Source organism: Loxodonta africana, chromosome 1 (assembly GCF_030014295.1).
Source record: "Loxodonta africana isolate mLoxAfr1 chromosome 1, mLoxAfr1.hap2, whole genome shotgun sequence".
In the NCBI taxonomy this organism is placed as follows: domain Eukaryota; kingdom Metazoa; phylum Chordata; class Mammalia; order Proboscidea; family Elephantidae; genus Loxodonta; species Loxodonta africana.
Genome location: NC_087342.1, coordinates 61,425,814 through 61,453,203, shown reverse-complemented (window position 1 = coordinate 61,453,203; position 27,390 = coordinate 61,425,814). Strand labels below are relative to the sequence as shown.

At 40.5% G+C, this 27,390-nt stretch overlaps 1 protein-coding gene across 4 annotated transcripts in view; it reads left to right on the top strand.

The window, feature by feature from the left end:
- KIF13A (kinesin family member 13A) overlaps positions 1-27,390 on the top strand; it is a 225,854-nt gene that overhangs the window by 140,730 nt on the left and 57,734 nt on the right. For all 4 annotated transcript variants that reach the window (XM_064281127.1, XM_064281114.1, XM_064281123.1 and 1 more), the window contains exons 5-13: positions 3,738-3,830; positions 5,153-5,333; positions 7,968-8,055; positions 10,351-10,485; positions 11,176-11,288; positions 20,500-20,611; positions 20,964-21,176; positions 23,451-23,561; positions 25,061-25,195. In XM_064281127.1, the coding sequence (XP_064137197.1) occupies positions 3,738-3,830; positions 5,153-5,333; positions 7,968-8,055; positions 10,351-10,485; positions 11,176-11,288; positions 20,500-20,611; positions 20,964-21,176; positions 23,451-23,561; positions 25,061-25,195 (1,181 nt within the window). The remainder of the gene's footprint in view (positions 1-3,737; positions 3,831-5,152; positions 5,334-7,967; positions 8,056-10,350; positions 10,486-11,175; positions 11,289-20,499; positions 20,612-20,963; positions 21,177-23,450; positions 23,562-25,060; positions 25,196-27,390) is intronic.

The window sequence follows — 27,390 nt, the reverse complement described above, 5'->3', positions numbered from 1 at the left end:
CCATGGGCGTTGATTATGAATCCAAGTAAAATGAAAATCCTTGACAACTTTGGTATTTTCCATTTATCATGATGTTGCTTATTGGTCCAGTTGTCAGGATCAAGACCAGAGACTGCTACATTTCATTACCTGATATAGAAATAGATATAAATTTGTGATTGCCTAATGAATTCAGGCTCTGCATGACCATGATAAAATCTCTTTGGATACAGTGCTTCTCTGCAGTTGAATCCTTTCAACAACTATATAACTCTTGCTTTCTTTCAAATTACTAAATATGAATTGAAATCATAAATTACAGTCAGGAAGTCTGACCTAGCTAAATCTTAAACAGTGTGCTGTCTCTACCTGTACCCTACCCCCTTCCCATGGGCTGGTTAACCAGTGCGGAAGATCAAACAGGATTGCTCCATTTATCTGATTGTGCCAAGAAAGCGTTGCTTGTAGAATGCCTTCAAATGGCACTTGGATCTAGCTGAGGACCATAAACAGTTCTAACAAGCTTGAGCACACAAGATTCAGTTTAATTCAGGATCTTCTAAGAAAGGGCTCAGCTCTGGATATGAGCTCTGCCACTTGCTTAGGGTCTGGGAATCCATATGGAATACAGAAGGTCCTTTGAGAAAAATATACTGATGTATATGCAAAGTCATGTGACAGGGTGGGTCACACATTTTCTTAGTGACGCAAGATTCTATCATACTTGACTATAACATAATATCACCTTTTGTGTGTTTAGTGTGTGTTTGATGCATTGGCTTAATTGATTTTCCAAGGTGCCTCTGGGTGGACTTGCCCTTCATGTAGGAGACCCGGGTTTGATTCCTGGCCATTGAACCTCATGTGCAGCCATCACCCGTTTGTCAGTGATGGAACATGTTTTGCTACTATTCTCAACAGGTTCCAGTGGAATTTCCAGACTCAGACTAGGAAGAAAGGCCTGGTGATCTACTTCAGAAAACTAGCCAGTGAATCACAGTGGTCTGATCTGCAACTGATCATGGGGATGGTGTAGGACTGGACACCATTTTGTTTCATTGTGCATAGGGTCGCCATGAGTCAGGGGCTGACTCCACGACAGCAAACAACAACAATAACAACAGTGTGTATTTACTGGATAATACCTTATTCTTCTCAGAGGATGTGTATGTGTGTGCATGCACACACCCATGCAAACATACACGTCTTCAGGTAGTCTTTACAACAAACCTGTTTGTTCAGGAAGGACAACCACAACAATTAGGATTATACCCACTGTAAAAAATCTACCCATTCAATCAACATGTTTTGAGTTCCCTGTTGGCACCAGGGTCTATACTAGATGCTTGAAGTCACAAATAGAGAAATAGGTTATGTAAGTTGGATGTATTTTCTTCCAGTCTGTTTTTCATACTTAAGCATCCATGGATCTCTCTGTCTCTCACACATACACATTATTTGACATAAGTTTTTACATTATATGTACAGTTCTGAATATGACTTTTATTCTCACTCAGTGATGTTTTCGAAATCTAGCATTGCTTACACATATAATTTTTGGTTTTTTTGGCTGTTATAAAGTGTTCCATTATATAAACTAGTCATACTTTATCCACTTCCCAGCTAGTAGGCATTTAACTTGATTCTAGTTAAAACCAAACCAGTTGCCATCGAGTTGGCTCTTAACTCATAGGGACCCCATTGGTATCAGAGTAGAACTGTGCTCTATAGGGTTTTCAATGACTGATTTTTGGCAGATTTTCCAAGGTGCCTCTGGGTGGACTCAAACCTTCAGCCTTTCAGTTAGCAGCTGAGCACATTAACCGTTTGTACTATCCAGGGATTCTCTAGGATAGATGCCTAGAAGGGAGTCACAGAGTGTGGACTGATTCCTTTTAACAGGTGCTGGCAGGTTGTCCTTCAAATTGACTGTATCTGTCTTTTCTCCCATCAGCAGTAAATGGAAATTCCTATTTCCTCACTCCTCACCAATATTGGTTGTCAAAATCTTATTTTGTGCCATCCTAATGGTTGAAAATGTCTTGTTTCATGCTGACACATTTTACAAGTCCCATTCTGCAGCCTGGATATATCACAGTATATCAGGACTGTTAAAATCAGATCCAACTTTGCATAGGAGAACAATATACATCCAAAAGCTTATATTTGGTTGCATCATTTTCACATGTAAAAGGAATTAGCATATTGTAGTAGCAGGTATGATTAAAGAAACAGTTAAACCAACTCATCCTTTCCACAAACATTTATTAAACGTTTAGTACTAGGCACTAGGATTACAAAGATAAAGAAATTATAGTCTGTGATACCAGGGGCTCTCATTCCAGTCAGGGAAAGGAGTGCTTTAACCAGTGGTCTTTGTAAGGCTTTAAGAGCACAGAGAAAGGAGAATATAAATTTACTTCCGTTAATAAAGGAGTTCCTGGGTGTCAAGCATAAGACTACCTAACTGAAAGGTTGGCGGTTTGAACCCACCCAGAGCTGCCTCAAAATAAAGGACTGGTGATCAGCTTCCAAAAGGTCACAGCCTCAAAAACACTATAAATTGGTTCTACTCTGCATACTTGGGGTTGCCATGAGTCAGAATCAACTGGACAGCAATTGGTGTGCTTTTTGTGTGCAATGGTGAGAATGAATGTTAGAAAATCACCAAATTCAAAGAGTAGTAAATGCTGCATTATTAAGTGTTCAAAAATATTTTTACGCATTTCCTTGCAGCATGATTGTAATGTAGTATATACTTGATAATCCCCCCAAAAAACCCACTGCTGTCGAGTCCAACTCGTGGCAACCCTATAGGACAGAGTAGAACTGCCCTATAGAGTTTCCAAGGAGCACCTGGCAGATTCGAACTGCTGACCTCTTGGTTAGCAGCCATAGCACTTAACCACTACGCCACCAGGGTTTCCAACATATACGTGATAGAACACCCCAAAAGCTGCAGCCTACAGTGGACAGGTTCACGTAAGAGCCTGTGCCTGCATCTCACTCTTCATGCCTGTGATGGGCCAGTGAGTCTTCAAACAGCACTTCAGTGCTCAAGACCTCATTCCGCCATTAGTGACACACCATTTTCAGCATGCAGCATGTGTAAAACACTGTGCTAGGTGCTGAAGGGACATCAGGCTGTGTATGACATGGTTCCTGTTAGTCGGAAGCTCAGAATCCAGATGGGGAGATAAGCTGTTTCATGCTTAAGATATTTTAGATGCTAAGGCATGGAAAGAGCCCTGGAGACACAGTGGCTAAGAGCTCGACTGCTACCCAAAAGGTCGGCAGTTCAAATCCACCAGGTGCTCCTTGGAAACCCTATGGGACGGTTCTATTCTGTCCTATAGGGTCACTGTGAGTCAGAATTGACTCAACGGCAGTGGGTTTGGGTTTAAGGCATGGGAAGAAACTAAATCAAATTTGAATGATGCTTCCATATAGCCCGCTGACAATGGAAGGGAAACTTTAATGCCTAGGGAAACGAAGTAGAAGGAAACAATGTGTAGAATCATAAACTTACCCAGGTACTGAGCTCTAGTTTAGAAGAGTATATGAAATTGCATATATTAACCTCTTAATACAGAGTGCTACACGTAGTAGGTATGGAGTACACTTTTAACATATTTTTGGATTGAGAGAATATTATCAGTGTGTTCAGGAACTATTAATAAAAATGCATCAAGAAAAATCATTCTCTTTTGGTGTTTTTAAATTTTATTTGTTATTATTATTTTGGTTTTGTTTTTTAGGTCAAGAAGTGGTTTTCAAGTGCCTTGGGGAAGGAATTCTTGAAAAGGCCTTTCAGGGTTATAATGCTTGTATTTTTGCTTATGGACAGACAGGTAAGATGCTGCTTTTGTTTTGCAGTCAATGATATTAAATATGCATTTATAAAAATTTGGAAATAGAAAACATTTGGGAAGCAACAGAAAAATGTTTCTAACTTTGTGGATTTAACTAAAATTAGATGATCAGAAGTGACCTTTTTGAAGGCTCAACAGCTTTGGTAATTGAGTAATTTCAGTGTTAATGAGCAAAGCTAGTTTCAAATTATTAAGTGTAATTTTCCTAAATTATAGTTTTCACTTGTATTTAAACTAGAAAAATAATTACCAATCTCTCAATATAGATATTATAGTAAAAATTGTAGAAAAACTCTTAGTTTCATTCTATATTGAAGACTTTCACTAGGATGCAACTGAGTGATGATAAATTATTAAACCTAAGCTTTTGGCATAGGAGCCCAGGTGGCGCAGTAATTAAGAGCTATGGCTGCTAACCAGAAGGTTGGCAGTTCTAATCCACCAGCCACTCCTTGGAAATCCAATGGGGTAGGGAAACCCTACGTTGTCCTATAGGGCCTCTATGAGTTGGAATCGACTCAACAGCAATGGGTTTGGTTGGTTTTAAGCTTTTGACACACTTAATTGAAAGAACTAAGACAAAAAAAAAAAAACCCAATGGCTCTTAGCTACCAGTCTTTCAACCATGTTTCCCTTGTAAGGTTTTGTCAAGTCATTTTTTTGACTCATAGAGACCCCAAGTGTCAGAGTAGAACTGCACATAAGGTGTTATAGGCTGCAGTCTTTGTGGGAGCAGATCACCAGGCATTTCTCCCGAGGAGCAGCTAGGTGGCTTCCAACCACCAATCTTTTGGTTAGCAGCCAAGCACGTAGTCATTGCACCACCAGGGCTCCTTCTTTCAACTATAAAGTGGAAATAAATCAAGAAATCATGACAGCACTGTCTTATATCACATTACAGGATAACTAGGAGACTCAGAATATATCTCAAGGCACAAATATAAAATACTAAGAAGAGTAATATACTGTTAAAAAAGTAATATACTGCTTATATTATTTAATAATGTATAGTTGGTGGTTTATTGTATGTATTATTAAAGACTATGTGTTTTTAGTGGGTACATACTCACCCATCTGTAAAGAAGGTGCCCTCTGGACCTAGTGGTCAGAATGAAGCTGGAGGACGTGAGTGTAGTGGAAAGAGCAGTAGCCTTAGCGTCTGAGAGCCTGGGTTGGAAGGTCAAGTTTGCCACTTTCCTGCTGTGTGACCTTGGCTGGGGAATGTAGAAAACTTGCACGCTTGATGCATTACGTTTTACTGCTTCTTCTACCCTTCCTTCTTTCTGTTTGCTCTTCTCCAGGTTCAGGAAAATCCTTTTCCATGATGGGCAATGCTGAGCAGCTGGGCCTCATTCCAAGGCTCTGCTGTGCTTTATTTCAAAGGATCTCTTTGGAGCAAAATGAATCACAGACCTTCAAAGTTGAAGTATCTTATATGGAAATTTATAATGAGAAAGTACGGGACCTTTTAGACCCCAAAGGGTGAGTTAACGGTTGAAATTAAGTTTGTAATAGGGGTCCTTGTTGTTGTTAGGTGCCATTGAGTCAGTTCCTACTCATAGCAACCCTATGTACAACAGAATGAAATACTGCCCGGTCCTGCGCCATCCTCACAAGTAATAGGGCTAATCATTTTAATTGATCCTTAAGTTAAAATTACAAGTTATAAATTTATTTGAGGACTTGGTCACTAGTACCCTGCGTTCACTTACTGAGAAATTATCAGCCTCTCAAAGCCTATCGGTGTACCCGGTACACATTACAGATTATTCTATATTCATGTATAAATTTGCTAACATAATGCCATTTTATAAAGATGTTTTTACTATTGGTATCGTTTTGCCATGATGACCTTATTCCTAAAAATTGATTTAAGAATGACACATTGGTCCTTCATTTATATTGGAAAGCAGTGCCTCTATATTGGGGGTAAAGTAGTTGAAGAATTCAAACAACTCAGCCTGAGCAAGTAGTTTTCTACTTGGTGCATTGGACTCATGTGGGGAACTTTTAAAAGATACATGGGCCTGAGCCCCACTCCTAGAGATTATGATTTAGTAAACCCAGGGTGAGACCCAGGCGTCTGTATTTTTTTTAAAATAGGTAATAAAAGCTAGATTCGTAAAGAAAGGAGAGACCTGTTTACTTCTTTAAAATTAATTTTTTTTGCTGATTTAAAAATAAATTTATAGAAAATTTAGAAAATAGGTAAAGTATAAGAAGAAATAAAAATGATCTATAATCCCACCACTGAAAGATAAAAAAAAAAACCCAGTTGTTGTCGAGTCAGTTCTGACATATATCAACCTCACGTGTGTCAGAGTAGAACTCTGGTTCATAGGGTTTTTAATGGCTGATTTTTTGGAACTAGATCACCAGGCCTTTCTTCCAAGGGGCCTCAGGGTAAAGGCGAACCTCCAAATTTGCAGTGAATAGCCAAGGAATTAACCATTTTCACTACCTAGGGATTCCCAGTAATTCTTAGCTCCTTTTTTCTCACTTGAGTTGATGCCTAGCACTGACTCTTGATTTTAAAAGTAATGAATATCTGATGGTATGGAAAAGATGACATAGACAATATGGTCATAATACATATAGCTTTGCCTTTAATCTCAGTTGTCTCTTGAAAAGCTGTTCAAATAGACCCCAAACCAGGTTTGCCATTTAAAAAGTCAAAAGAAGCCTAAAATCTTCAACAGCAGAGCCAGTTTTTTAAGTATAAAGAAAATACCAGTAACTGTAAACACCAGTATACTGTAATATCATTTTCTGTTTAAAATCGTTAGCATAGAAGCAGCATAAAATAATGCATACTTAAAGAAGTAAATTAAAGTAGAAACATTTTAATACTGTGCAGTACTCGTTCAAAAATTTTAAGACGTTATTTACTGAGAATTTGTTTATCCTATAGGGTCGCTTATGAGTCGGAATTGACTCGATGGCACTGGGTTTGGTTTTTGTATAAAATAGCCTTAATCACAAAGTTAAACACAGAACTACCCTATGACCCAGCAATCCCAATCCTAGGTATATACACAAAAGAATTGAAAGCAGAAATACGGACAGAAACTTCTACAATAATGTTCATTGCAGCATTATTCCCAGTAGCCCAAATGTATAAAGAACCTAAATACCTGTCAACAGATGAATGAATAAACAAAACATGGTATATACATAACAGGGGAATATTGCTCAGCCATAAAGAGAAATGAAGTCCTGAATTCCTGGTATAACCTGGATGAATCTTGAAAACATTATGCTGAGTGAAATAAGTCAGTCATAGAAGGACAAATATTGTATGATCACATTTATATGAAATAGGCCATGTGTGTAGAGACCAAAGTCAATTAGTGGTTACGAGGATCTGGCGGGGGAGGGAGAAAGGGGGAGTCATTGCTTAGAGGACACTGGGTTTCTGTTAATGGTGGTGATAATTGTACATGATGAATATAGTCAATGACACTGAATTGTACATATAAAAAGCAGTGAATTGGCAAATCTTTGGTATATATACATATTTTTACCACAATAAAATAATATTTAAGAAAGCAAACAAAACAGCCTTAAATTCAATCTGGCCATGCTCTTTCCCTCATTTTTTTTTAACCTCCTATGTGCAGAATGGAAACCCTGGTGGCATAGTGGTTAAGTGCTACAGCTGTGAACCAAAGGGTTGGCAGTTCATATCCACCAGGTGCTCCTTGGAAACTCTATGGGGCAGTTCTACTCTGTCCTATAGGGTTGCTATGAGTCGGAATTGACTCAATGGCACTGGGTTTGGTTTTTGGTTTTTTATGTGCAGAATTTCATTTTTTTGAAGTTCATCTACTAAAGCAAGTTAGCCTAACCTAGTATTCTGTAACACTGGCTGTTTAGTTTGGGACTCAGAATAGAATCTTTTAAATAGTAAGTTACTTTAAATAGAAATCACCACATAAGAGATTCCTTATATGGAATGCTGTTTAGCTAATCCAAATAAAGTCATTTTTAGAATATTTTCTGATCATTAAAAAAAAAAAATTCCAAATTGCAATCTTAATTTCTGCATACTTACAAAGAAAGAAAAGCTTCCAAATTTGGTCTGATTCATTCATTCCATTTTCTTCCCTCCTACAGGAGTAGGCAGTCTCTTAAAGTTCGAGAGCATAAAGTTTTGGGGCCATATGTAGATGGTTTATCTCAACTGGCTGTTACTAGCTTTGAGGTAAGTGTCGTTAAAAAAAAAAAGTCATTAAAAATAACTGACAGTAAGTCATAGTGTAACTGATGTTGGGTATATTTTTATGTTGATACTTTATAGCGTATTGATATCCTTCATAGCCTCAGAAACCCAGGATCAACACATGCCAAACAGGGAGAAAGGGCTTTTAATCACACGCTTGAAGCTGTTCTGTTGTGAAAGTTTTACAGTGTGGCTGAAATGCCCAACATTTTGAGGTTGCTGAATCTTTTCACTAACACTGCTCTGTTGGAAACTGTTTACCCTAGGGTTGCCAAGTGAAATCCTTCTAGACAAATCTGGTAGTCTAAACAGCATTTCACTCCACCCTTTCTTATTTTTTTTTCCAGAATTTTTTTTAAAAAATGTGCTTTAAGTGAAAGTTAACAAATCAAGTCAGTCTCTCATACACCTTGCTATGTACTCCTAGTTGCTCTCCCCCTAATGAGACAACACACTCCTTCTCTCCACCCTGTATTCCCCATGTCCATTCAACCAGCTTCTGTCCCCCTCTGCCTTCTCATCTCGCCTCCAGACGGGAGCTGCTCACATAGTCTTGTGTCTGCTTGATCCAAGAAGCTCACTCCTCACTGGTATCATTTTCTGTCTTATAGTCCAGTCCAATCCCTGTCTGAAGAGTTGGCTTTGGGAATGGTTCCAGTCTTGGGCTAACAGAAGGTCTGGAGACCATGACCTTTAGAGTCCTTCTAGCCTCAGTCAGACCATTAAGCCTGTTCTTTTTTATAGGAATTTGGGGTCTGCATCCGACTGCTCTCCTGCTCCATCAGGGATTCTCTCTTGTGTTACTAGTTACACTCTGATTTACTGTCAGTTTACAGCAGTCATGGATTGTTGCTGGGTACCATCTAGTTCTCTCGACCCCTTCTTTTTGATGGTGTCTCCTGCCTCAGCTTCCATCGCTTTTCACTTTTCTGGTTCTTCTGCTTTTCTGAATCATTCCTCTCTCCACTGAGTGACTCATCTTCCTTTACCTACTCCTTAACTTTTATGCCTTCTTAAGGCCTGGCTCAATGTTTTGCTCTTATTTCTGTAATCCCTGCTTTGGAAATCTTATAACATGAACAGCTATCTCTGTTGCTGAAGAATGCAAATGAGTGTATGAATACTCATACTTACTTGTGCTATATATATATTATATGGCTGTTGTATCAGCATGTCAAATCAGTATGACTAAAATTAATCTGCGAGGTAACACTCTCCAGCCATTTAAATGAAGATATTCTTAGTATGGCTCAGATTAGAAATATGGTGCAGTCATCCCTTTAAAAATGTTTTGATTCTGAGATGAATGGAAACATGCCTGACGTAAAAATGCAGAGTCGTACAGTGGGTCTGTGGAATTAGCAAATGCTTTGCTAAGGAGCCTTCATTTTAGCTCGGGGTGCTTGGGTTCTTTGTCCATCTTATCCTGCTACATGTTAGTAAGAGCCAGGGAGCTTGGGATTTGCATCCCAGCTCTGCCTCTTGCTACATATTGGAAAAGTTATTTAACTTACCTGCACTGCAGTGTCTTTGTGTGCAAAATCAGGAAAATACCTCTTTCGTCATGTTCATTCATCAGACATTTTATAAGAATCTATAGGATCCAGGTGTTCTAGGAGCAAGTGTGCAAAGATGAATAAGAAACAGCCCCTGCTCTGGGAGACCCACAGTGCTGGTGGAGACAGAGGAGCATAGCGGGTGATAGCAAGACAAGGCTGATAAGCATGGGAGAGTTAGAGTTAAACCAGGTAGCTACCTTTGCAGTACCTGTGGTGCTCAATAAACATTAGCTCTTTTCTCTCCTAGGAACTTGCAAAGGAGAAAATAGGTACTTAGAGAGAAGGAGTCCTAGTGGCACATGATTAAACGCTTGGCTGCTAACTAAAAGGTTGGCAGTTTGAATCTACCAGCCACTGCATGGGAGAAAAGATCTCGTGATCTGCTCCTGAAAAGCCTCGAAAACCCTATGGGGCAGTTCTACTCTGTCCTATGTGGTCGCTGTGAGTTGAAATGGACTTGATGGTATACAGTAACACCAGCAACATAGAAAGAAGACAGTTGGGGGATGGACAGAAGAATGGGGGAGACATTTCATATAATAGGAAGCACTGAAAGAGGTGGAAGACCAGACCATGCTCGATGGAGGGAAGGCAGGGAGGTTTTTATGGGAGGGCGGTAACCAGGGCGTCAGGGGATTGTAATTAATAGTTACACCTGGTAGGCAGTACGGTGTTCTTGTTTTTTGCTTGTAATGTTTTCCTTATGCTTTGCCTCTAGGATATTGAGTCATTGATGTCTGAGGGAAATAAGTCTCGGACGGTAGCTGCAACCAACATGAATGAAGAAAGTAGCCGCTCCCATGCCGTGTTCAACATCATCATCACACAGACACTTTATGACCTGCAGTCTGGGGTGAGGGTCCGGGCAGAACTTCTAGCAGCAGCAGAATGACTCAAAATGCCTGCCTGGGTGAGATAGATCAGGAGGAGTCAGTGGCTGAGGGTTTTATGTCAGCTCTTCTACTCACTAGATGAGCTACTTAAATCATTTAATTTGCTAGATCTTTCTTTCTATATAACTTTTTTTAAAGAAAATTGGATTCTTAATGTAAACTCCCTCAAGAGCATGATATTACCACACAGCTCCTAATGTCTGTACTTTCTTCCTGAAATTTCCCTTAAAACAACTGACTCTATCTTGTAGTACTTGAGGGCTATCACAGCGGACACCACAGCTTTTAGCCTAAAGAGCACGTTTTCAGAAGAAGAGGAATTTGACTTAAATGTGCAGGAATCCTAGCATTTCCTCATAGCCAAAGAAAACCTCCAGCTTTCTGACTAGATGCCGGGAAGCTGAGTGAACTTATTACCCAGATACATAATAAAATGCGAGCTTTCCACTCCGGTTTAAACATTGAGTATGAAATGGATCGCTCGTCCAGATAACTCCTTTGGCAGTTTAAAAACTTCCTGAGAAGTTTGCCTTGTTGGAATGGGACGGATACTCACATTGCTCTCTTAATTATAGTGTTGACATAGGTGTTGATATCTGTGTGGTTTTCTCATTGATGTGTGTCATTTCTCTCTTGTTTCTTACAACTAGAACTCGGGAGAGAAAGTCAGTAAGGTCAGCTTGGTAGACCTGGCAGGCAGCGAAAGAGTGTCTAAAACAGGAGCTGCGGGAGAGCGACTGAAAGAAGGCAGCAACATTAACAAGTAAGCTGACTCTGTGAGGACAACATTGGTGATCTCAGAGTTAGACTGGAGTGTTGCATCCAGCTTGGTGTGCGTCCTGGGAGACTTGTGTTGTAAGGGGCCTGTTGCACAAGTTGTTCATAATCTATGCAGATTTAGTAATCTGAGTTGAAAACAGCCTGCCCCTGTTAAGATGCATGAGGTTGATTTAGGTAAAGCTACATGGTGCAGCCCTGCTCAAAGATTATATACACACATACGTGTAGTGGAGAAAAACTTTTTTTTTTTTTCTCCACTACATAGTGTATCATCATATAAATGTGGTGTTAGGTAAATACAAGTCACAATTTTACAGATCAGTCATTATCTTAAATGAACTGGGGAAGTTTATTCTGAAAAGAAAATCTGCTTTGAATCCCTTCCTAAGGTTTAAAAAAAAAAAAACAAACTGTTGCCGTCAAGTCAATTCCGACTCATGGGGACCCTATAGAACAGAGTAGAACTGCCCCGTAGGGTTTCTAAAGAGTGGCTGGTGGATTCGAACTGCTGAGCTTTTGGTTAGCAGCCAAGCCCTTAACCACCATGCCTCCAGAGCTCCACCTAAGGTTAATACTGTTTCAATATCAGTACCTTAAAAAAAAAAAAAAAAAAAAGGTTATTGAAAAACTACCATACTGAAATCTTGCTGTTTGCCTTGAGTTCCTACGTGGGTACAGTGATGCAGTAAAGGCTGTGTATTAGTTTCTGAGGGCTGCTGAAACAAAATACTACTAGCAGGTGGCTTGTGAGAACTGAAATTTATTGACTTATAACTTTGGAGGCTAGAAGTTCAAATCCGTGTGCCAGCTGGGCCGTGCTCATTCTTTAGCTTCTAGGGGAAGATCCTTTGTTGTCTCTTCCAGCTTCTGGTAGCCCTGGCATTCATTCCTTGGCCTATAAATGCATCTTCAAATGGCCTTCTTCACTCTGTGTTTCTGCCTCTGTGTGTCTTCCCCCTTTTTATAAGGACACCATTTATATAAGATTAGGACCCACCTACTCTAGTGTGACCTCATGTTAACCAATCACATCTTCAAAGACCCTATTTCCGAACAAGGTCACATTCACAGGTACCAGAAGTTAGAATGTGAGCACATCTTTTGTGGGGGGCGGGGGGGGGCGGAGGGGACACAATTCCATTCATCACAGGCTAAAAGAAAGCAGGGTGGTGAAGGATGTGTAGGAGTTTGCTAGGTTGACAAAGGAGATACAGGCATTGCATGTGGAGGGGGCAGCAGAGGTCCAGAAAAATGCCAGGCTTGTTATTTTCAGTGAGGCAGTCACCCAGGAAAGGAGCCCCTGTGGCTCAGTAGTTAAGTGCTTGGCTGCTAACCAAAAGGTTGGTGGTTCAAACCCACCCAGCAGCTCCTCCGGAGAAAGACCTGGTAATCTGCTTCTATAAAGATTACAGCCAAGAAAACCCTATGGGGCAGTTCTAGTCTGTCATATGGAGTCGCCATGAGTCACCCAACAGCAACAGTAACTCAGGACAGCGAGAGAATGTGCACAGGAGTGGAAATAAATGAGTCTGAAAAGATGAATGGGGACCAAGTCATGATGGACTGGAAAATTGTATGTGCTTCTGATAATCCAGAGGATGTGGCTTTTGTTTTCCAGCAGGAAAGGCAGCAGAGTTTGTAGTTAAGAGTTTGCCTTCAAGCCAGACCATCTTGGTTTCATCCTGGCTCCATAACTTACCCAGTATGCTTATCATGGGCAAGTGATTTAACTTCTCGGTGCCTCATTTTTCTCATCTGTAGAATGGTAATAATAATAGTACCTACCTATAAAATAGTTGCAGAGGAAATGCGGATTAAATGCCCATAATGTGCTTAGAACAATGCCTGAGACATAGTACGTGCTGAATAAATATTAATTGTTGTACCTATTATTTTTCTGATCATCATTATCATTACTCCAAGTTTAGCAAGTTTAGCCTGTCCTTGTCATCTTTTCGGTAGAGCTGGAATAATTTGGGATTTAGTTTAAAACAGAATGTGACAAGAGGAAATATTTTCAGGAACGTATTTGTGCAGCCTGCGTTTTAAAATGATGTCAGCGCATTATGGTTTCAGCAGACAGTAGTTTAAAATTAGAAATAAAATAGAGCCCCCTCTATCAGATGGACACATCCCCACTCCCGGAGAAAGACTCCTGCTTTGGAAAGTTAATCTTCCAGGCATCCTGTCTCCTGCTCGAATCACAAAGGATTTTGCTGTATTTCATGACGAAGCATTACAAGATCCCAGACTGGCACTACAGCTCTGCGTTGCGTTCTGTAATGAGCTGAGAAACTCAGATGGCAAAGCAGGAATGGGGGTGTGAGGGAGCAGGTACCAAAGAAAGGATTGTCACCCTCTTGGAGATTTGCTTACTGGTGTGAGCCATGTCAGCCTTTTGCCTGCTGGCTAGGCTTGTGAGAAAACACTGCGCGTTCTGTGCTTGCGGACTTGTGGGAATTTAGAGTGTATGTGTGTGGCCTTGATGTATAATGATCACTAGCTTTTACTGAGCACTCACTATGTGCCAGGTGCTATTCTAAATGGTCCATATGTAATGATTCATCTGATCCTCACATCAGTGTCATGAGATTAATCTGTTATCTCCATTTTACAGATGAGGAAACCAAGGCAGAGAGTGGTTAAGTAATTTGTCCAGGGTCACACAGCTCTAAGTGCTGGATCTCATATTTGAATGCAGGCAGTCTGGCTCCAGAGCCCAGGCTTAGCCACTGGGCTCCACTTAGGGGGACCCTGCATTCCGTTTGCCTGGAAGAGTCCTGGTTTATACTTTTGTTCCAGAGTAAACAGTAAGAGCGCCCCCCTAAATCTTCTCAGGTGTCCTCATTTGCACATTGAATTATGTAGCACCCCTAACTGGACTACCTCAAGGTCACAATGATAAAAGAAAAAAAAAAATGTCTCTATTTCGTAATGACTGTTGAATTGATTGGCGTTCTCTCTGCCCTGTACTGTCTTTCCTTATTTATATTCTAGCCCTTTCACAAATGGGTATGTCTGTTCCCTACTACTAGATTATGAGGTACCATCTTTGTTTTTATAGCTCTTTATAGTTTTCAGAGCATGTTCACATGCATTATTTCATTTGACGCTCCTAACAGATACTTTTATCCCTGTTTAAAGATGAGGAAGCTGAGGCTTGGGTATACGGTAAATAGTATGAATAAAAGACCAGCAAACATTTATTGAGTTCCTGGCACTGCATCAAATGCTAAAGTAATTTAGGCATTGTGGTAGGCAGAAAAATGCCTTCCCAGCACCCAAAGATTGACTGCGTCCTAATTCCCCAAACTTCTGGCTGTGTATCTTACATGGCAGAGGGATTTTGCAGAGTGATTAAGTCAGTGGTTTTGAGATAGAGTGGTCATCCAGGTGGGCCCAATATACAGTCATCACGAGTATAAGTGAAAGAGAGAAGCAGGAGAGCAAGGGTCAGACTGATGCAGTGTGAGAAAGATGTGATCAGCCATTGCTGGATTGAAAGATGGAGGAAGCGACCACAAGCCAAGGAATGCAGGTGGTTTACAGAAGGTGGAAAAAAGAAAAGGGAACAGACAGTTCCCTAGTGCCATTGGAAGGAACAGAGCCCTGCTGACCCCTTGATTTTAGCTCAGTGAAACCCATTCTAGCCTTCTAGCCTCCAGAGCTGCAAGATGGTAAATTTGCGGGGTTTACTTCGTTGCAACATGATTCCTGCCCTTGATGAACACAAAGTTTAGGGCAGCAGTAAGTCACTTCATTAAAAAAGTCAAAGGAAGGAAGATTTTCTTGACCAGAGAAGTTTGGGAAATGCTGCATATCCCAGTGTCTAAGCATGGAAATTTTTTCATAGCACATTTACCATCCCACGGATGTTTGCCACGGTGGTCCTGCGCTTTTCTCAAGATCACCGGCTAGAAGGGAGGGGAGCTGCCTCTGAGCTCAGTCCCCTAACTCTTGTTGCTGTTAGTTGCCGTCAAGTCACCTCAGACTCATGGCGACCCCTTGTCCAACAGAACAAAATGTTGCCCAGTCCTTTACCATCTTCACAATTGTTGGTGTGCTCGAATCCATTGTTGCAGCCACTGTGTATTTTGAGTGCCTTCCAACCTAGGGGGCTCATCTTCTAGTGCTATATCAGATGATGCCCTGTTGTGATCCATAGAGTTGATTTTCAGAAGTCGATTGTCAGGCCTTTCTTTCTAGTCTGTCTTAGTCTGGAAGCTCTACTGAAACCTGTCCACCATGGGTGACCATGCTGATACTTGAAATACAGTGTCATGGCTTCCAGCATCACAGCCACACAGAAGCTATCACAGTACAACAAACTGACAGACAGGTGGTGGAAACACTATATAAATGGGTGTTAATAAAGTAAAATAAAATGATAAATTGAAGTGCTGCACAATAGTTGCACAAATGACTTTCTAAGCCTTAAAATCAGTGCTCGTAGGCCCAGTTGAGCACTAAAACTAAAGAAGTCTCTGACATGTTTCCTAAGCTTTCTCTCTGCCCCCTTTTTGAGCTTTGATGGAGCAGTAATAATCCTCTTAACCAGACCTGTCGGGGACATCACACAGACATTAGTGTCTGCTTAATGGCCTATGGATTTAGGAACTTCGTCTCTCCTTAAGCTCTTAAGAGCTTTACAGTGCACTTTATTCCTTTCATTAGAAGAACCACGGTGCTGTGTGGCCACCACATGGCCATGGTATGTTCGAGGCATGGGAAGTACAGGTCATCTGTAGCCCTCTTCACAGGGGAATGTGTAACTGAAAAATCAGACTGCGGCTCCACCTGTCTGTTGGTGGTGGAAGGAAGGAGCCTTTTCCCTGCTACTAGAGTCTGGCCGGAGCCCTGGTTGCGCAATGGTTAAAGAGCTTGCCTGCTAACCAAAAGGTCAGCAGTTCAAATCCACTAGCCGGTCCTTGGAAACCCTATGGGGTAATTCTATTCTGTGCTATAAGGTTGCTATGAGTTGGAATCGACTTGATAGCCAGTTTTTTTTTTTTTTTTTTTTTGGAGTCTGGTTAGTACAGCTTCTCTAAGAACTCATTTAGAGCATGGAACTCTCCCACTAACCCCTAGGAATGTGACTGAGAATGGTTCCATTTCATTCTCAACAGTGGCCAGTCATTAAGTGTAAGCAGTTTTCATCTGATGAGTATCATTCCCAATCTCATTTCCATTTCCACTGCTGTGGCACTATATAGTACAGTATAATCTAACATTTCCAAAACATGGCTTTTGTTGAACACTTGCTCTAGGGATATTAATGTATGTTACTCCTAGAATTCTGTCATTAAGTTTATTTTATAATATTACAACTTAGAAGCATATTTCTATCATTTTATGTGTCTCAGTCTTTTTTTTTTTCTTCTTGAGTGCTTTCTGTGACTTGTGTTCATTTCTTCATTTTTTTAAAAATGCTATTGCTTGAGTTATCAAACATGGACTTGTATCTAGGGAGAATGAAAATAGCCTGCTTCTGTTCATTATCTAAGGGTGAGAATCCTTGTTAATCTACACATTACACATTACAGGGTCCAAGCCTGTGGAAAAGAAAATCTGGATAAATGTCTTTGCATTTGACATGAGAGACCCACAAGGACAGTAATTGCATGCAGGAAAATGTATGGCAAGGAATGGTCTCTGCCCTCAAGTAGTGGTTAAGAGCTATGTCTGCTAACCAAAAGGCTGACAGTTCAAATCCACCAGGCGCTCCTTGGAAACTCTATGGGGCAGTTCTACTCTGTCCTATAGGGTCTCTATGAGACAGAATTGACTTGACAGCAACTGGTTTTTTGGTTTATACACTACTTGAAGCCTTGGTGGCACGGTGGTTAAGTGTGTTGGCTGCTAACCAAAAGGTTAGCAGTTCAAATGCACCGGCCGCTCCTTGGCAACCATATAGGGCAGTTCTATTCTGTCCCATAGGGTCACTATGAGTCCCATAGGGTCACCTCGATGGCAGTGGGTTTTTTTGGTTTGTATACAGTACTTCTGATCTTAGAAAACAATCATTGGAAAAGTAGATAAAATAACATATTTGAAATCCGTCTCAGACAGTGTGGATAACTCACATCACATTTGATTCCCAAGAAAAGGAATCTGGTAGTTAAGAGTTTCAAGGGAAACTAAGCTTGGGAAGGCCCTGAAAGCAAAAAAAAGTTTGAATTATGATTCTCCTTTTTCCTCATTGGTTGGTTTATTGTGAAACAGCATTTATTTTGTTTTTGATCCTCCCAAGTTTCATTTGCTCTCATTTCGACCCTGAATTCTCCATTTTTATAGACAGGTAGAGTTTTAAAATGTCTGTCATAAAACATGGCTCTCTGTTTATAAATGTTGTCTCCTAGCCTAGCTTTTCCCTCCTCTTCAGCGAGCCCACCCCCACCCACGAACTTGTGGTAAGAAGCATCCCTGCAGCAGAGATTTAAAATGAGGACCCACCTTCTAATCTCTAACTCCAACAGCTTTGGGGAAGGAGCAGTGCCTTGCCAGAATCTGAGAGATTCCTTAAATAACTTTTTCTGCCTCTAAAATTGGCAAGGAGTCCCTGGATGGTGCAAAACGTTAACATGCTCAGCTGCTAACCAAAAAGGTTGGTGGTATGAGTCTGCACAGAGACACCTCAGAAGAAAGGCCTAATGTCTATGCTAAAAAATCAGGCATTGAAAACTCTATGGAGCACAGTTCTACTCACACACATGGGCGCACCAGGAGTTGGAATTGACTTGACAGCAACTGAAAAACTGTAATTGTGCTTGCTTGACCTTTTTTTTTAAAGCTTCTAGGAAATAAATAATTCATATACCATAAAGTGTACCCTTTGAAAGTATATGATTAAGTATTTTTAGTATATTAAGAAGTTGCAACCATCACCACAATCTAATTTTAAAATGTTTTCATTTCCCTAAAACATGGCCTTCTATGTCCAGCTTTTTTCACTCAGCATAATGTTTTTAAGGCTTTCGCTTAGCTTAATGTTTTCAAGGTTCATTCATGTTGTAGCATGTATCAAAACTTTAGTCCTTTTTAGTGCCGAATATTATTGTATAGATACACCACATTTTTGTTTATCCGTTTGGACACTTGAGTTGTTTCCACAGTTTGGCTGCTGTGAATGAACATTCCTGGGTAAGTTTTTGTATGGGCATGTTTTCATTCTTAGCTTTTAAATCTGTCATGTGTGATGTACATATTTATGTCACTTTGCGGTCATGGCTGTTAGTTATTACAGTTCTGGCTCATTGTCTGCTTCTTGAATTCACTTTATATTTCCATGACTTTTCAGTGCCGCACCTTTGGGGAGTTTGTTTTGTGGGGAATACACTTTCTTTCCTTTCAACTTATTTAATGGGAATCTGTTGTTGACATTGGAAAGAAAGCTCATTTTCAGTTGCTAATGCCAGGTGACTTGCTAATTTGTGGGCTTCCTAGTTAATAAAAATATGTCTTAAATTTAATTTTTGAAAATATTTACAAAGGATTTTCTCTGTGTAATATCATGCAATCCCCATTGCGATCCAGTAAGATCTGCTGAGGTTGCTGTTTTCTGGCTGCTAAACTTGGGATCCAATTGATTTCCCTTTAAAAGTGCAATTGGTACTTACCTGTGAGAAGAGAGGAAACCCTCTGTCCCTCAGCCCCACAAACCTGTTGTTTTTACAGTGCTCTTTTCAAACTGCTGGTGTTTTTGGTTAGCAGCCAAATGCTTAATCACTGCGCCACCAGGGCCCCATTCTCAAGATGTGGAGAATATCTGTTAGTCACCAAAGAAAGCTCATTGACCTAGGCTAAAGTTGTGAGGGCTCTCAAATTTTAGCCTACATCAGAATCACCTGGCAGGCCTGTTAGAGTTCAGGTCTCTAGGTTCCACCTTATGCTTCTCATTCAGAATGTCTAGGGTGTGGGAGCATTGTTGGTTCAGTGGCAGAATTCTAACCTTGCATGTAGGAGACCCAGGTTCAATTCCTGGCCAGTGCACTTTATGTGCATCCACCACCCATTTATCAGTGGAGGCTTGCATGTTGCTATGATCCTTGCATGTAGGTTTCAGTGGAGCTTCCAGACTCAGATGGACTAGGAAGAAATGCCTGGTGGTCTATTTCTGAAAATCAGCCAGCGAAAACCCTATGGATCACAACAGTCAGATTCCCAACTGATCATGGGGATGACCCAGGATCAGGTGGCGTTTAGGTCAGATATGTATGGGATCGGGTGAGTTGGGGTTGACTCGATGGCAACTAACAAGAATGTTGCAGGGGGGGTGGTGGCTAAGAATTTGCATCTCTAACAAGTTCCCGGGACCACATTTTGAGGACAATAGACCTCAATAACTAAATGTGTTTACCATTTTGGGTACTGTCCAATAAGAACATCTCAAAATGTAATGTGCATAGGAATAACCTGAGGATATCAATAACTGGTTCTGATTCAGTACGTCTGGGGAAGCTTCGGAGATCTGCATTTCTAACGTGCTCTCAGGTGATGTAGATGCTGCTTTGAGTAACGGGTTGAAACTGTAGCCATATGTTATCCTCTTCTTGGGTAGTTCTTTGTTTTTGTAGAACTTTAATGCAGTATACACTGAAATAAATTTGCCAAATTTAAGCAGATGAATAGGGTGTGCCTTATAATGTGTAGTGAGAGGGCGCCCTGCAAGTTACTTGGTTATTCTGAGAAACAAAATTAGAGGCCAGAATGGTCCAAGTTAGACCCAGAGAGTAAATGGTTCAGATCTTTAACCATAACATTTGGAGTAAATTAAAATTCTCTAGTCTGATCTTACAAACTTATGTTTCCAGGTTCTGAATGTGATTCTGTGATTGGGCAGAACAGATTCTTATAAAACCCTTTGCCGTCAAGCCTATTTCAACTAGTAGTGATCCTGTAGGACAGAGTAGAACTGCCCCATAGGGTTTCCAAGGAGCTCCAGACCTTTTGGTTAGCAGCCAAGCTCTTAACCCCTGTGCCACCAGGGCTCCTAGATTCTTATGGAGGTTCTAAATTCATTCTGTCAAATTAATAGCTACTTTTCCCCCCTCATTATTTCAGCTTCTTGACAAATTTATTTAGACCTGCTTGCATCAGTTTTAGAGCTTTGTTCTGCGTCTTTTATACTTATTACCTAGAAGATCATTGTTTTATGGAAACAAGCATGTCATAAAACTTTTTTTGTCTCTTGGCAGGTCACTTACAACCTTGGGGTTGGTTATTTCTTCACTGGCCGACCAGGCAGCTGGCAAGGGTAAAAACAAGTTTGTGCCTTACCGAGATTCAGTTCTCACTTGGCTTCTTAAGGTAACATATCATTCTAAATGTTTTTTCAGCTATAAATTGGCTATTTCAGATGTGACAGCTGAAAGGTGTGTGCAAAGCCAACCAAGTACACAAAGAACTCTCGTGACAATACTGTTATCCTCACTCCTAGGAGGATAACAGCTGCTTTTTATTCTGTTATAATTCTGTTCAAGGGTATTACTCCTTATTGTGATAATAGAAAGGGTACATTTTTATCTTCTCAACAGAATAATTTGTGAAATGCAGACTCAGTTCCATGGGGAATCACGTCATACATGTATGTGCACTGCTTGCATCCCACGTGTGGGGAAGGGACCTCTTTTCCCAATACTGTATTTGAAATACTCTGCAGGACAATTTGGGGGGCAACAGCCAGACCTCCATGATAGCCACCATCAGCCCAGCAGCAGACAACTATGAAGAGACCCTCTCTACATTAAGATACGCAGATCGAGCCAAAAGGATTGTTAACCATGCCATTGTCAATGAGGATCCCAATGCAAGAGTCATCCGCGAACTGCGGGAAGAAGTGGAGAAACTGAAAGAGCAGCTCTCACAGGCTGAGGTAAAGTGAGCCTGATGCTCCCTGTGTTTGAAATTCCCTGTCTTGTGGTATGTGACTGGTGAGGACGTGCTTGCTTGGTTCGAGGTCATTTCAGCGTAGTTCACCATTTCAGTGTTTATCGGCACCTGCTGTGTGCTAGGTATTGTAAAGAACAACGTAATACCCGATCCGCCCAAGGAGCTTACAGATGAGGAGGCGAACAGTTAAGAGAGAGTTTCTGCTGCTGCTGCCACTGCCACCTAATTATTTACTTCTAAATCAGTTGGCCCCTGAGCCCACATTTCTTCTGATGTGAAATTGTAAAAAACAAGCATGTTGTTTTTCTGGTTATTAACATTGTAGATCGTATTTCTGCAGTGCCTTGCAGTTTTCAGAGACTACTTACGTATCATCTACTCATTCAGTCATAGAGGTAGGTGATCGATGATGGTCGAACACGAGGAATAACCCAGAAATCTCCATTTGCTTTTTCATTTATATCAGCTCCTGGCAGGAAACAAAAGCAATAATTCTGCTTTGTTACCATCTTTCCTTGACTTCACCCAGACTTTTCTTTGTTTGTTTTTTTATTGTTATTAAATCATCATTCAGTGCATTGAGCATAATTTTCAAATTGATGCCAACAAGGGTTACAAAACATCCCTAAAATCAAAATGCTGATAAACTTTGAAGGGAGGGGTGATCCTGGGGGGAAAGTGTATTGATCCTGGAATTTGTTTATAGGTGAATTATCTAGTTACTTTCACTTATTTCTGAATCTGCATTTCCACAGCCACATAGAATCTAGGCCAGATCACCAGAGCAGTACTTCGCTGAGGTAAAGAGAGGAGAAGCCACAGCAGGCTCACCCTACAGTTTTCATGTCTACCTCCCTGTATCCAGCACTAAATGGCACTCTCAGGCTCTGTTAATACCTGGAGACTCAGGCAGACTCAGCTAGCTTCCACATAGACAGCATTTCAACTTCTTGCCCAAGCCCTACCATCATTCTTATTTGTAGGGTTTGGCTCTGAAGAGGCTCATGTTACTATAGGGTGTCACAGCACATTGTTACCAAGTGAAGTCCCAAAACCTTTTTTTTATTGTGCTTTAAGTGAAAATTTACAAATCAAGGCATTCTCTCATACAAAAATTTATATACACCTTGCTATATACTCCTAATTGCTGTCCCCCAATGAGATAGCCTGTTCCTTCCTTCCACCCTCTCTTTCATGTCCATTCCGCCAGCTTCTAACCCTCTCATCTCCCCTCCAAATAGGAGATGCGTAGTCTCAACTGCCTACTTGATCCAAGAAGCTCATTCTTCACCAGCATCTTTTTCTATCCCACTGTCCAGTCCAATCCCTGTCTGAAGAGTTGGCTTTGAGGATGGTTCCTGTCCTGGGCTAACAGAAGGTCTGGGGCCATGACCACCGGGGTCCTTCTAGTCTCAGTCAGACCATTAAGTCTGGACTTTTTATGAGAATTTGGGGTCTGCATCCCACTGCTTTCCTGCTTCCTCAGGGTTTCTCAGTTGTGTTCCCTGTCAGGGCAGTCATCGGTTGTAGCCAGGCACAATCTAGTTCTTCTGGTCTCAGGCTGATGTAGTCTGTGGCCTATGTGGCCCTTTCTGTCTCTTGGGCCAAAACCTTTTTTAAGTTGCATATATTTATATTTAGATCCTTTGGGTATTGTCACTGAACAAACTCAGAGGGAAGTCTGCCATTTTAACCAGATGTTCTGCTTCCAAGCAAATAATAAAGATGCTAAATTTATTAGCATCAGTAGAGAAAAGTAGTTATAAAGGGCCCAGATTCAATTTTTCAAATACATAAGAAGAATCTTATGTCCATTATATTAATGGACTTATAGTCCGTTAATATAACTGGAATGCATTTATTAGTGAAATGTGTTGATCTCTGTCTTAGTGAAAAAAAGAATTTTGCTTAGGTAACCTGTTTTTTGAGTTTTTTTTTCCTCCTACTTTTCTGTTTTGAAGATGAACTTTAGTATCTTTTAGGTGTGAAATTTGAGTATGATGGATAAAATCACTCTGAATGATTTGTGTCACTTCAATTCAGGGCACTGGTATTTCCTTTAAGCAGCAGAAACCAAGTTCTCTTACACTTCACTTGATTAATAAGGATCCAAAACACACCCGCAGCGTGTATTACTTAATTACTTGCTCCCAACGGATTATTGATAACTGCTTAAGGAAGGACAATAAATGATTGTCTTGTACAAAATGATAGGGAAAAAATTGAAAAATCAGATATCTTTGGTTTCGTTGTAAAGGCTATGAAGGCCCCTGAACTGAAGGAGAAGCTCGAAGAATCTGAAAAGCTGATAAAAGAACTAACAGTGACATGGGAAGAGAAGCTGAGGAAAACAGAAGAAATTGCACAGGTAGCTTGATAACTTTGGCATAAAATGTTGTGATTCCTTTTTCATTTGCTGTCTTTATTGCATATGTGTGTTGTACATATCTCTACACCATGCATTTCATTAATATTTTAATCTCATTGACTACTTGGAAATATTTGACCATCCCAATCAAGTAGCTTAAAGCAGTAATTGGGACTTCATCCAGGCTTCTGCTTATATGTTTGTTATAGATATCATAGACACACACATACATACACACACAAAACTAACTTCCTATCCTTCTTACCTTGCTTTATGTTTCTCTATAGTATTTACTACCATTGGAAACTCTATATATTTACTCGTCTGTTTCTTCATGGTTTGTGTAGAATGTAAGTGTTCATGAAGGAAGGAACATTGTTTTGTTCACTAATATATTCCTAGTTCTAAATAGTGCCTAGCATATTATACGCTCTAATGAATGAATGAATTCAAGGTCGTCTACAATATGGGCCCAACCTGCTTTGCTAGCTCCATCTCCCACTGCTTTCCCACATTTGCTAAAGGTTCTTGGTACCTGAAATCATCCAGTCTGCCCAGAGCCTTCATTGTACTTTCCTAGGCCCTGCCCCTAGAATGCCGTACCCTCATCTTACTACTCTCCCATTTCTTCCTGTTGAGATTCTTATGTTTCAAGAACCATTGCAAATGTATTCTCTTCTGGAAGACTCTCCTGATACCTCTTTTTTTTTAATTGAGGTGAAATTCATAGAACGTAAAATTAATCATTTTTAAATGAACGGTTTGGTGGTGTTCAGTACATTCAAAATATTGTACAACTACTACCTCTATCTTGTTTTAAAACATTACCATCTGCCCCAAATAAAACCCATACCCATTAAGCTGTCACTCTCCATTCCCTTATCCCCTGGAACCACCAGTGTGCTTTCTGTCTCTATGGATTTACCTGTTCTGGACATTTCATATAAATGAAATCATATAATATTGGACCTTTTGTGTCTGGTGTCTTTCAAATAGCATAATGTTTTTAAAGTTCGTCTGTGTTGTAGCATGTATCCATACTTCATTTCTTTTTATGGCTGAATAATATTACTTTAGATGTATATACCACATTTTGTTTATCCATTCATCTGTTGATAGACCTTTGAGTTATTTCCATCTTTTTGTGCTTTCCTGTTCTCTTAACCCATCATGGCCTCTCCTCCTTTGAAGCCTATAGCACTTTGCATCTTCCCATGGCACAGTAATCTCTTCTGTTGTATTCTAATTGTGCAGGCCACATTCCCACTACTAGACTGTGGACCATTTAGGGGTCAAGATGATGTCTGCTTCACCCTTGGTGTCCTTATGAAACAGGGACACTATTTCACACATTGTAGGTTCTCAGTAAGCTTGGTTGAACTGAGTAGAAGGTGTAATTTTATTGGGATTGTGCCCTGCAACAGTGCCTTAAATTTTCCATGGATACATCTTGTGTGTAGAGTAACAGAGTTCCCTGCATTTGTTCCTTTTGTCCACAGGAGAGACAACGACAACTTGAAAGTATGGGGATTTCCCTTGAGACGTCTGGCATCAAGGTGGGGGATGACAAGTGTTACTTAGTCAACCTAAATGCAGACCCTGCTCTTAACGAACTCCTGGTTTATTATTTAAAGGTAAGATGGTATGTAAACCAACAGTTGAAATCCTAATGTATTCATGTACAATTCCCAATTGAATCGGGTGCCTGTCTTTTTTTATTTTGTGTTTTATATCTAGCTTAGGCCTTATTGAGAGTAAAAGGATTGATAATACAGTTAGGTCACCATTGAGAAGGAAAAACAGCTATTCTGTGCAGTTCAGGGTGATTCCTAGCTCCGGGTGCGAGGCAGCTCCGGGTATGAGAAGGATTCTGAGAAGTTCTGAATTCAGCCACAAGGATTCTGAGATCTGGGTATTCTCAGATAAGCTTCTGAGTAATTCTAAGGTGATCTCAAGATCAACATAAGCCAAAAGCAAACCCTTGTGGTAGATTAGACAGCAAGGGTTTTTCTAGGTCTATCCCTTCTAAACCTGCATCCTCAGAAATTAACTCTTGGCCCTGTAATCACCCTTCAGTTGTGGAGATGGGGTGTGGCCTTTTGGAGTTAGCCCTTTGGCCTCAGGGTATGCCACTGACTAAGCCCATGTTAGATAGTTGATTGCAGCCTTGCAGCTGTTCTCAAACTTTCTGGCTTCATGACTCATTTATACTCAAAAAGTCAGAGATGCTAAAGAACTGTTGTTTTTGTGCGTTATATCTATCTAATTTACTGTATTAGACATTAAAATGGAGATAAACTTAAAATATAAAAATATATACAAGCACACATTCTATTAGTCTTCAGAACCATGATATAAAAAAAAATCATCATATATCACTTACTCCTTTTATCCTCTTGAAAACTCCACTGTACACTCATAAGAAAATGAGAGTGCAAAAGACATTAATTTTGATCTAGGGACCTCCTGAATGATTCTGAGACCCCAGGGGTTCTCAGGCCACACTTTCAGAACTGCTGGCTTCTTTTGTTCCAGGAAAAATGAGACACCTGTTTGCTTTAGGGCACCCCGAATGACACAGGGTGCTCAAATGACTACTAGGACATTTTTAATCTCATACAAACACACACACACATGCATACAATTTCTGTGTTATCCAAAACCAAACCAGTTGCTGTCGAGTCGATTCTGACTCATAGCGACCCTATAGGACAGTAGAACCGCCCCATAGGGTTTCCAAGGAGCACCTGGTGGATTCGAACAGCTGACCTTTTGGTTAGCAACTATAGCTCTTAACCACCACACCACCAGGCTCTCCTTCTGTGTTATGGAGATATATAAATACAGGTGGGAATGTTTAAATGACTCTCAAGGATTGGGGACCTAGGAACTTGAAGGTAGTTTACATTGCAGTATCCGAAACCCTAAATCTCTAAATGCAGAGATTCTCTAATCTCTGAATTACCTACGTGTGGAAGGTTAGTTAGGGTTCTGATCTGTCTAATGAATATATAGGATACAGTGGAGAAATAGGTAGAATTGAAGAAGGAGCCTCAGTCTTCTATCATCCTTTTTATTCTACTTTTCCCAGAGACATAACTATGGTGCAAATAGCCCTTGACTTATTGAGAGCCCACTAAAGGACTTTAAAACAACCAAACCCATTGCCTTCGAGTCGATTCCAACTCATAGCGACCCTGTAGGACAGAGTAGAACTGCCCCATAGAGTTTCAAGGAGTGCCTGATGGATTCGAACTGCCGACCTTCTGGTTAGCAGCTGTAGCACTTAACCGCCACACCACCAGGGTTTCCAAAGGACTTTAGATCTGTTTATTTAGGAAATGATGAAGGAGTCAGGAATTCTTTCTGAAATCTCAGTTTTGAAAGACAAAGCCTCAACACTTTCTCCGTTGAATAAACCAAACCAGACCAAACCCAGTGCCGTCGAGTCGATTCCGACTCATAGCGACCTTATAGGACAGAGTAGAACTGCCCCATAGAGTTTTCAAGGAGCGCCTGGCGGATTTGAACTGCCGACCCTTTGGTTAGCAGCCGTAGCACTTAACCACTATGCCACCAGGGTTTCCTCTCTGTTGAAGAGAGACTAAATAATTTTTAGGAGTGTTAGAAAAAATGCTAGGGTGTAAGCAGTAGATTAATGCACCACAGTCAGAGTCCTCATGTGTCTGAGATCTGAGGTATTTATCCTGCTAATTGGTCTGTTGTAGAAGCCACAGGCTTTAGTACTCTATGTAATATTGTTATTGGAAACTCAGCCAATTTTAGCATTTTTTGAAGTTACATATTTTAAAACATGACTTTCCATGAA